The sequence below is a fragment of the Herpailurus yagouaroundi genome, unplaced genomic scaffold (assembly GCF_014898765.1).
Source record: "Herpailurus yagouaroundi ecotype Mexico unplaced genomic scaffold, PumYag 29, whole genome shotgun sequence".
Classification (NCBI taxonomy): domain Eukaryota; kingdom Metazoa; phylum Chordata; class Mammalia; order Carnivora; family Felidae; genus Herpailurus; species Herpailurus yagouaroundi.
In genome coordinates, this window is record NW_024412377.1 from 10,685,895 (window position 1) to 10,697,557 (window position 11,663).

At 47.1% G+C, this 11,663-nt stretch overlaps 1 protein-coding gene across 1 annotated transcript in view; it reads right to left on the minus strand.

The window, feature by feature from the left end:
• DNAH5 (dynein axonemal heavy chain 5) overlaps nucleotides 1-10,906 on the minus strand; it is a 291,695-nt gene extending 280,789 nt beyond the window's left edge. Inside the window, exon 1 of the mRNA XM_040494117.1 lies at nucleotides 10,672-10,906. Within this exon, the coding sequence (XP_040350051.1) occupies nucleotides 10,672-10,683 (12 nt within the window). The 5' untranslated portion in view covers nucleotides 10,684-10,906. The remainder of the gene's footprint in view (nucleotides 1-10,671) is intronic.
• Between the last annotated feature and the right edge of the window lie 757 nt (nucleotides 10,907-11,663).

Here is an 11,663-nt window from a genome sequence, read left to right on the forward strand (position 1 = left end):
TAGCATGGAAGTCACAATTTTTTCTTAACTAAGTAAAAGAAAACCAAAATGTGTTAAGAAAAAAAAAAAAAGGAAAGAAAAAAAGAAAAAGGAAAAGGTGTTATGCCCGGCTGAACGCATAGGAAACCATAAATATTATCTGGTACTCTTTTAAGTCCGTCTCCTTCAAGACCAAGGGCTGAAAGTTAACCAATGAAGTCTATGTGTGCACAGACCAGCAGGCTCCGCCAGACGGCCGGAAGGGCTGGGCCACCCAGCACTGTCAGAGGAGGGGACATGGGCGTGAATCATTCCCATTGGCCCCATGGAGCTCCGCAGGGAGATCAGAGCCCAGGGGACAGGGTGGAGGGCCGGGGGAGAGCCGGGGGAGGAAGGGGGGGAGGAGGGACAGAAAGAAGCCTGGAGCAAAGGAGGACGGAGAAGAGAGAAGTCAGCAGGGTGGGATGCGGAGGCTGTTCACAATTCCGGCGCTGGGGTTTCTGATTTGAGGCAGAAGACGCAAACACAGGTCAAAACTCACGAAGTCTGAAAACAGGACGAGAACCATCTCTTTACTTCCTCGGTCCCTCAGCATGGACTTTGGGCAAAAATCCCCCTCTGCCAAAGTGGTGAATGCATCTTTGTCTCAGAATCATGGCCAGGATTAAATTTTGTAAAGAAGTTTGAGTGTCACCTGAAACAAACATGAAGTAAGATCTTTATTTCGCTGTGATACCCCCCGGGACACAAAGCAGGAATTAACTGACTTTTTGAAGAGGTAATCTTAACACAAACAAAGCAAGTGCTGTTTAGGAGATGAAGACCCAAGCCCAAAGCGTGGCAAGGTGGTGTCATAAACTCACAAAAAGTGAGTTCATGTGGCCCTTTCAGCTCATCTGCTAACCTACCTTCCGGGAAACGGGTATTTTTTTAAATAGTCGAGGATTAAGCTGGGTTTTTTTTAAAGGATTAAATTGTTTTAAAATATATCGTTCGTGTCGCTGCAAACGCCAAGTCTTGTTACAAGGAACTCTCCGGAGAATGAGGGGTTTGTCTGGTCCACGTCCACAAAGACTGGATGGGCAGCGGCTGCTGCTTGAGCAGCTTTGATACTTGGAATTCCTCAAAACCCAGTGGTCGGCCAAAGACGATCGATTATCTTCATCCCCTCCCCGACAGGTATACTGATCCCACTGTGCACCTCAAACCCTCACTGTAACATCCACCGTATTCCCAGACTACCCAGAAGACCGCGCATAGCACCTTTAAGAAACCCAGACAAGGACAGAGATAAAGAATGAAGCAAAGACCGTAATATGTCTTTTCAGAATTTCTGTATCACTGTCTTTAAAAGATCATTTGTACCTAATCTTTGTTCTTTAGCCTTTGACAAAAACGCATAAAAATCTTTTCTTTCAATGTTTATGTTTAAGAGAGAGGGGGAGAGAGAGAGAGAGAGAGAGAGAGAGAGAGAGAGAGGCAAAGTGCCAGTGGGGGAGGGGCAGAGAGAGAGGGAGACCGAATCGGAAGCAGGCTCCGGGCTCTGAAATGTCAGCACAGAGCCTGACGCGGGGCTCGAACCCACAAACCAGGAGATCATGACCTGAGCCGAAGTCGGACACTTAACCCACTGAGCCACCCAGGCGCCCCAAAAACACATAAAAATCAACCTAATTTCTCTGCACTTACCAATTTACTAGTTATGTGCTGGGCCTTGTTTATTTCACATTGGTGCCATGGCCTAAAAACGCTGACTCTAAAAGTCTGTGTTTAAGAAATTCCACCGCAAGAATTTATATTTATCTCCAGGGGATTCCCCTTGTGATGGATCTGTACCTGCGTAACATACTTCATGAAGAAGTGCCAGGCTATTGGTAGTCATTCTCATCTAATGTGATTTCCCAATACTAAGAGATCAAGAAGGTAAGAGTACATTATTAGCCATTCTTAAATCTTATAATAAGATTTAAAACTAGTTCACTGGGCATATATTCGCATAGTCACCGAGACAATTACAACTTCTGAGGTAAAACGTATTCAGTCAGACTCCTCTACTGAACAAACCACCCAAAAGACACCGCTAGGCAGTGACCCATTTGCTTCTTCAGATGCCTTATTTATCCCAGAAACACTGAAGCTCTTTTTTGAGAAGTGAAAATCTATTTTTGTTATTCATTAACACCCTAGAAGTATATATAACCCAATGAAAGGGCAATGGGAAGTCACAAACATGGGGTATGATTAACATCCTCAATGAATAGGCAACGTGCACCCACCTGTTTCCTTGTTGGTGCCTGTCTGCACACGCTTAGCTTTAAAATGGAGAATCTAAAATTCTAAGAGAGATCAGAATAGGTCCCTAAGTCATTATGAAGTTAACGAAGCCAATGTAATCATGATGTCGATGCTACAAGATGTTCGAAAAGAAGTTAAATATACTATACATTACTCCCTCTAAATGTTCTCATTGAGCAGGTAGAACATATTTTAGTTTGTTTTCTTTTTAATTGTTTTTAATTTATTTATATTTGAGAGAGAGACAGAGCGCAAGCAGAGGAGGGCCAGGAGAGAAAGGGAGACACAGAATTCAAAGCAGGCTCCAAGCTCTGAGCTGTCAGCACAGAGCCTGACGCAGGGCTCAAACCCTTGAACCATGAGATCGTAACCTGAGTCGAAGTCGATGCTTAACGGACTAGGCCACCCAGGCACCCCTTAGTTTGTTTGGTTTTTTTTTAATGTTTATTTATTTATTTGGGGGGAGACAGAGAGTCAGGGAGGGGCAGGCAGAGAGAGGGAAAGAGAAAATCCCAAGCAAGATCCATGCTGTCAGCCCCAGAGCCTGACACAGGGCTCGAATCCATGAACCACCGGATCATGACCTGAGCCAAAATCAAGAGTCGGACACTCAACCAACTGAGCCACCCAGGCGCCCCATGGGAGAACATATATATATTTTTTAATGTTTTTATTTATTTTTGAGAGAGAGAGAGAGAGACAGAGTATGAGCAGGGGAGGGGTGGAGAGAGAGGGAGACATAGAATCCGAAACAGGCTCCAGGCTCTGAGCTGTCAGCACAGAGCCCGATGCGGGGCTCGAACTTGTAAACTGTGAGATCGTGACCTGAGCTGAAGTCGAACGTTAACCGCGTAACCAACTGCACCACCCAGGCACCCTTAAGAACATATTTTAAAGGTAATAAATAAACTGATGGGGAGGGGTTTCTCACTGTTAACTTTCTGGGTCTACACAAGTCTAGGAAAAGAGAACTAAATACCCAAGACATTCTGAAATTAATTTTCTCAGCAAAAGTCAAATATTTTGACTCTCAGAAAGTCAAATATTTCATCCGCTCTATTGTTACTGAAACGGTAACAAAATGCAGATTTCACGGAATTTGGTCTCATGAAAAGACTCTTTGGTTAAACATTTTTAAGCATTTATACTCTGCATCAGAATAGAGATAGATATAGGTATTTCCTCTCATAGCATAAGAGCATAAATAAAATGAATCCTCAAAAACAGTTTAGAAAGCCTGAGCATGGCTATGGAAAGACTTACTTCATGGTAAATCTGGTTCTGGAATCAGCATCAGTAATTCATAGTCACATCCCCACACAGTGAGAGAGCCAGCAGTTAGCTGTGATGCTCTAGCCTCTAGGGATCAAGACGAACCTGGCCAGAGCACCCATTCTGTACACTCCCCAAGACTTCAACCGGCCCCCAGGGGACCGAAGGGCTCAGGATCACCTCCAGCTCTGAGCTTCTTCCTCCAAGGTTCAGAGAAGATGTGCAGGGATGGAGACAAAAGTATAACATGGCCCATGGCTCAAGCTCCAGAAAGCACACAGTGGCTCATGCATATGGCAGACCCCCCCCACCCCCAGAGGTCAGAACTGGGAAGACAATTTCCAAATGAACAGCCAGCATTCCCTGGCCCGGCGTGGGGGTTCCTTCCATGACTTCCAGCGCACCTGTCTAACCTCCATCCATGGGCACCCCAGCCTTCCCTCCGGGGCCTTCACATCTCCTCCACCCCTCGCCTCCCACCATTGCCAGACAATGAACTTGCCACAAGCCATTTTCCTGGGCTGTCCTGGCTTTACCCTCAGGTCTCATTTCCTTTCTCTGTTGACTTAACTGCATTCATTTGGTTTTCCCAAACAAAGACAATTTCCTCCCTGAAAAGGAATTCTACCACTGAGATCATTAATTATTTATATTGACCTTCCTGGAAAAATCACCCTCCTCAATTCTCTAATAGCTGAGAAAGTTTGATACCTTAAAGAAACACAGACCTTTAAAATCATGACTACAAGAAACTTCGGCAAAACAGTCCATCGCACCACGAAAAACAAACACAAAAGAGTGGGAACCCTGCTATAAAATGACTCCCAGGGGCGCTTGGGTGGCGCAGTCGGTTAAGCGTCCGACTTCAGCCAGGTCACGATCTCGCGGTCCGTGAGTTCGAGCCCCGCGTCGGGCTCTGGGCTGATGGCTCAGAGCCTGGAGCCTGCTTCCGATTCTGTGTCTCCCTCTCTCTCTGCCCCTCGCCCGTTCATGCTCTGTCTCTCTCTGTCCCAAAAATAAATAAACGTTGAAAAAAAAAATTTTTTTTTAAATAAATAAATAAATAAAATAAAATGACTCCCGCTACGTGGCAGATACGAAAAGATACCCAACCCCAGACACAACAGCTACCTACAATCAAAGACTGACCGGACACGGAAAAAAAGGTCATCCTACCCTTTGGCATTATTACTAAAGGAGCCACCCGGAGCTGACCGTCTTCTCCACTTCCAAGCATGGATGGAAAAGGAACCCGGTTCGAGAAGAACGACCTCCCTCTGAGAGCTCCTAACCAGGCTCAGCCTCTTTGCTCCAAGTCAGCTGCTCACCTCAGTTGTCCGTCTGCTGCCATCACCACATTGCCTGGAACATCTCTTCTCTCCGCGAGGCCAGCTGTTTGCTTCCTCGGGGGCACCTGGAACGGCTGTGCAGGTGCGTGGGCCACGGTCCATGTTCAGCAGCATCCATCCATCACACAAGGGGCACTGAACCCGGATGGATGCAGGTGGGCTGACCACATTCCAGAAGCTCCCCATCGAAAGACGGTCATTAGACAGGACTCCGAGGGGCTGACCGAGGGCAGTTTGAGGTCTTGCCCCACACTGATGCCCCTGTGCCGTGCGGCCATGACAATCACACACGTTCTGTGCCGAGTGGGTTTGCACTTTAACGTGTCGGGGATTTTCGGCGGTGTGTGGCGTGCCTGTCTTCCCGCTGGGATGGTGAGCTCGTAGCCTTGATTTTCTCAGCTGTGGAGATGAAGATCGTGACGGCACCTACCTCACCACGCTGTAACCGGGATTCACTGAGATAATTCGTGCCAACTGTTTGGCATGGTGGATGTTTGCTCAGGCTACTGTAACAAAATACCGCCAACTAGGTGGCTTAGCAGAAATTGATTCTCTCACAGTTACAGAGTCTAAAAGTCCAAGATCAAGGAGTCAGCAGGCTGGGTATCTTCTGAGGCTTCTCCCCTTAGCTTGCAGACGGCCACCTCGTCACCATGGCCTCCTGAGGTCTTTCTGCGTCTGTGGCTTAATGCGTTCTTCTTCTAAGGGTACCGACCCTATTAGATTAGGGCCTACATATTTGTCCCCATTTGACCTTAATTACCTTTTTTAAAGCTCTATCTCCAAATACAGTCACATTCAGTGGTCCTGGGGGCTAGGACCCTAACATACGAATTCCAGAAGACAAATCAGCTCAACCCCTGGTAAGCTCATCTGCTGTGATACTTATCAAAACCCGCCATGTGGTTATATTGGTATCTTTTTACTAAATTGTAAGCATCATGAACTTACAGAAGGGAGTGTTCTTTTTGCTTCTGTCTCAGTGATGGTCATCAGGGCCCTATCTAGTCCCCCACCCCACCCCCGGGGGGCCATTTGCTCTGGCTGGAGAGCTCTATCCTCCTGACCTCTCCCACCTCTCACTGGCCCCCTTCTATGCCCTGTCACACTGTCTTCCCCACCAGGCTGTCAGCTTCACACACAGACGAAGACTCTAGTCTATTTTTTCCCCAACATCTCCCCAGTCCCCAGCACAGTTCATGACACTCAGTCAACCCTCTTAGGGGGAACACTGCCAGAGTTAGTGATGACTGCTTCCTCTGAGCTAGGCTTTCCTGTGTTTCTTTGTAATGAACAATAATATGGACATTTCAGGACACCAGGTATCGCACACTTCTATTCTTTACGCCGAATTGGCTACACAAGGTTCAGAAGTTGCCCGCACAGCATTCAGCCCTCCGTGAGTAAGATTTTTTGCTTTCCACAATGCCCAAGCATTCCAAGGAAGCCTACAACCATTTCCATGGGGGTGACATGGACGGCTTTGCCCACATCCCACAGCCAAGCCCTACCTGGAAGCTACTTCCCAAAAGAAAGACATTCTGACTCTCCACATTACCTCCTCGGAGGCCCAAATGTTGGCCCATGGGAATCCAATCATCATTCTTTTACCCCATCCAGGGTAGATACAAGGGCAGGTTTCTTCTAAATGACTTATTAAAATAGCATAGCCTTTGGACAGAGTCCTTATAGGAATCCGACAAGTATCACATGTCCTCTGTCCCTTCTCCATAGGTTACTATCCATTTATCCATCTCCTGCCAGACAGATGCACTGAGCTCACTGGAAGTTACTCGAAAGCAGCAGGCAACAGTCACAATTTGTTCGTCTCATTTGGTCCCCACAGAAAAGGGGGGAAATATCATTACGAGTGTTAGGGAAGCTTCAGAGTCACAAAGGAAAATTTGAGAAAAGGGCCTGCCAGAAAACACTCCACACAAATGGTAGAAGAAAAGAAGGAACGGGGGGAGGGAGGGAAGGAAGGCCTGGAAGGAAGAAAGGAGATACAGAAAAAGAGATAAAGGAAGAAAGGAAGAGACGGAAACATGGGAGAAGGGAGGAAGTAAGCAAAAGTCACGGTCCCCAGTGCACTTCCCACACTGTTTGAAACATAGCAGGTGCGCTCGTTGAGTAGAACTGAACCGCTCCATCATCTTCTGATACCACCTTCCCTACCTATCCCAGCCTCACTCAAACATCTTTTCTAGGGAGGAGTAAATGCTAAAAAGGAAGCTTTCATTCAGCAGATTCCCTGACGCCAAACCACACGTGGGAGCGGGCAGTGGGGTGAGCCTGTCCCTGGGAGGAGAGGACAAACTCCACACACGATGTGCAACGCTAGTCTCCTGGCAGCAGAATAACTCAACAGTCAGGGAAAGCAGCATATCCTAGGTCGGCCATTCACTCTTAAGTTGAAGCTACTGGTAAGTTTATTCATAAAGAAATGAGTGAGCAGTTGTTGGAGCCTTTTTTTTTTTTTTTTTTTTTTTTTTTTTGGTCTGTTGGTTAAAAGTAAGGCTACAAAAAGTAAAGCCAAATGCAAACAGCACAGAGGTATATAAATAAAGAGCCACAGGAGCTCAGTGCCAGGAAAGAGATTAGCATGACTAAAGGAGAAAATGTAACAGGTAAACTTCCTCCTAGCATTCCTTATGCAGCGGGAACCAATTCCTCGAAATGGCCACACTCCCAGCAGCCTTTTTCTAATGCTGGCACCAGCCTCAGACGTGCTCTTTCCTGGACCTGGGAGAAAAGCAGGGGGACCCCTGACTTCCCCCAGGAATCGAAGGTTCTTTCCAGGCACATTTCACAGATGTAACCATGTGTATGCCTTACACTTTGTGTCTGTGTCTATTTTCTCTCCATATTTTCTAAATAATGTAACCAAAGAAACCATATTTGCAGATTCCGTGATAAATTTTTATAGCTGCTAAAACCCTTCCCACATCAGCCTGGGCTTAGGGCAATCACCTGCCTTGATGAGGTCACCAAAAGTGTTTAGGAAACAGAGCAGCACATTTCTCTCATTCTTGCTGCGCTTCACTTAGATCTGGGCATGCTCATTTACCACCTTCCAGTTCCAATTTACATAAAATCCAGGCTGCTCTCTTAGCTGAGGGAGAGCTCACAAGTTGCAAAACAGTGTTTGCAGGGTGACCAGTGTGCACAGAAAACAGAAACATTTATCAAAGGAGGGGTCGCCTGGCGGGCTCCGTGGGTGGAGCCTGTGACTCTTCACCTCAGGGTTGTGAGTTCCAGCCTCACATTGGGTCTAGTGATTACTTAAAAATAAAATCTTGGGGCGCTTGGGTGGCTCAGTCGGTGAAGCATCCAACTTCAGCTCAGGTCTGATCTCACTGTTTGTGAGTTCAAGCCCCGCATCGGGTTCTGTGCCGACAGCTCAGAGCCTGGAGCCTGCATCAGATTCTGTGTCTCCCTCTCTCTGTGGCCATCCCCACTCACAATCTCTCTCCCTCTCAAAAATAAATAAACATTAAAAAAAATTATTTAACAAAATCTTTAAAAAAAATATTTACAAAGGAATGCTAAGTTTGCTCTAGAGGAAGAAAGTCATGAAAACATTTAAGGGGCATTCTTCCCTATAATTTTTCTAACTACAAAATCCCTATAAATATAAATATTTATCATTTATAATTGACCTCATATATCTATATCCTATTTAAATGTGATTTTATAGGGGCACCTGGGTGGCGCAGTCGGTTAAGCGTCCGACTTCAGCCAGGTCACGATCTCGCGGTCCGTGAGTTCGAGCCCCGCGTCGGGCTCTGGGCTGACGGCTCAGAGCCTGGAGCCTGTTTCCGATTCTGTGTCTCCCTCTCTCTCTGCCCCTCGCCCATTCATGCTCTGTCTCTCTCTGTCCCAAAAATAAATAAACGTTGAAAAAATAAATAAATAAAATAAAAATAAATAAATAAATAAACGTTGAAAAAAAATTTTTAATAAATAAATAAATGTGATTTTATATATTTAAATACATAATTTATATTAAAATGTATAAATATTTATATATTTATCATATGTATGTTCATTATAGAAAAAGTTTAAAGAAAATTAAATTCCTCTTTAATGCCACCAGCCAGAGATAATCAATATCAACATCTTGGTGGATGTCCTTTTATTCTGTCTTCTATACATATTTACAAACCTTTTTTATTTTTTTTATTTAAAAAAAAATTTTTTTAATGTTTATTTTTGAGACAGAGGGAGAGCGTGAACAGGGGAGGGGGGAGGGGGCAGGGGGAGGGAGACATAGAATCCGAAGCAGTCTCCAGGCTCTGAGCTGTAAGCACAGAGCCCGATGCGGGGCTCGAACCCACCGAACCATGAGATCATGACCTGAGCCGAAGTTGGACGCCCAACCGACTGAGCCACCCTTTTTTATTTTTATGAAATTAGAACAATACTGCTTTAGTGACCTAATTTTTTCAATATTAAAGCAAGCATAATAAAGCATAAGAACATGGTATAAGGTTGATAGCCATGTTTTATATCCTGAGAGGAGAAAATGTATGTAAGATTATATAATATATGGATTTTTGTTAATTAAGATGCAAAAAAGCCATTGGTTTACTGGTATTACACATAGCAATGCCCTCCGTCATTTCAGGGTCTCTATTTTCTCTGACAGAAAATGGGGGGAAGTCACTAAAAAGACGAAAAAGAACTAATGAGAATTTGTCTTAATGAAACACAAAATAGATATATGTTGGAAATTCCAAGTACTTATAACATATTTATCATAGAAAAATAAGGACATTAATATGAATACCATAAAAGATGCTCACAAGAATAAAACGGCTAATTTTGAGTAAGGTAAATATCTACAGAGAGGAGGAAAACGTTGAAGTGAACTCACATAAACTACATACACTGCTCTTAATTAAATAAGTGTACATCTACATTTATTAAATCGTGATGCAGATTTTATTGACTAGGGTGCATAGTTCATGATTCGCGTAATAGATTCCTCTAGTTGCGGAACTATAGAGAGTGTAGGCGAAAAATACATGTTAAGTACCATCTCCCTCGAAGATAAATGCAAAAGCAAGTACTGGGGTTTTTTTCACCCCACAGTATTCATTTGAGAGAGAGAAAGAGCACAAAGCCATTGGAAATGAAAGCTGATTTCAATGCACGTAGGTCTCCAGCCCTTTCTCATCTGCTGTGCACCGAGGCAAATAACTGCAAAAGACGTAAGGAAACCACCTAATGGGGCTTTGTGCGCACACCATCCCACTCCCTCTGCCGCCCGCTCTCTCCAAGGGAACTGAACATTCGCTCTCGTCCAAACCCCAGGGCCAGTGAGAGCTAGTAACAGCCAGCAAACCTGGCACCGAAGCGGCCTCCGCCACACCTGGATATCCCTGATGCTCGCCATGGGACAATGGGTCGCTTGGGGCCGCGCCACCGACCACCACCAAGTGGCCTTTCCGCAAGAGGGAGGGAGGAGGGGTTGAAGATACAGGAATGAGGCAGTAGCCTATGGCTTTTGCATGCTAGGGATGCCCTGGTGGGCACGATTGACCACCACCCCTGAGAAAAGCTGCCAAACTCATAACCCAGCAACTCTAGCCCCACAAACTCCTGGAAGCGCTTTCACGCCCCAGCCCCGGAGGTGAAGCCCGCGGGCACCGCCAGCGCGCGCACCCCGAGGAGGGAGCGCCGGGCTCGGCCGGCAAGGCGCCGCGCATGCGCCGCGAGGGCGGGCCGGCGTGGGAGTCGCGCGGGGCCCGCGCAGGGCGAGCGCGCAGCCTACCGGTTTGTCCATGGCGCTGCGCTCCGGCGCTCCTCGGGGACAGGGGACTGGTGGAGGCCGGCCGGCCGGCGCTGGGCTCCGCCGTTCTGCCGTCGTCCTCCCCCGGCCGCGTTGCTTCCCGGCGTCCGCTCCGGCCGCGGGTCGCCCGGCTGGCGTGGCTGTTTGCGGCTCACGCCGTTGCCATGGCGACGAGCGCGGCCCCGCCCGGACCGGCTGCCTCCTCCCGCGCCCCGCGCTCGGGCGCCTCCTCGGGGCCCACGGACTGCGCAGCCCCCGGGGAGCCGGCGCCCGGAGAGCGGACGCCCAGCGCTCCCGGCCACCGAGCCCTGACTGTCGCCTCGCGACTGTGTGCCGTCTCGGTAGGGCTCGGCCGAGTGTTACTTCTGGCATCAGCCATATCCACTTATTTGGAAACGTGTTTAAATGCCGAATTGTTTTGTGTGTTTCTAGCTTCAGGAGAAAAAAAATCAAAAGGGGAGTTTAGAGTGTTTCAACTTCAATTCGCACATCTTCCCAGAGTCACGAGTCGTGCTTTGCTTTCTCTCATGGCTTCCTAGTCAAGTACCTTCACAGCTGATTCAACAGCTTAGAACGCCAAGGCTAGTTTTAACCTTGAGCTTTAACCTGGAGGTGACAAAGAATTTCCTAAATATTATCTGCCTGTCAAAACAAGACCTGCATTGGCACGTGTGACGTCCCCAGGAACCTTCCCTAAAGGACTTTACAAAGGAGAAAATAAAGATTTCATATCAGGGAGCTCTCCTCTGCCATGGGGACTAGCACTGGCCATTAGAAAGACACCGTGTTAGGGGCGCCTGGGTGGCTTGGTCGGTTAAGCGTCCGACTTCGGCTCAGGTCATGATCTCACGGTCCGTGAGTTCGAGCCCCGCGTTGGGCTCTGTGCTGACGGCTCGGAGCCTGGAGCGTGCTTCAGATTCTGTGTCTCCCTCTCTCTCTGCCCCTTCCCCACTCATACTCTGTCTCTCTCTGTC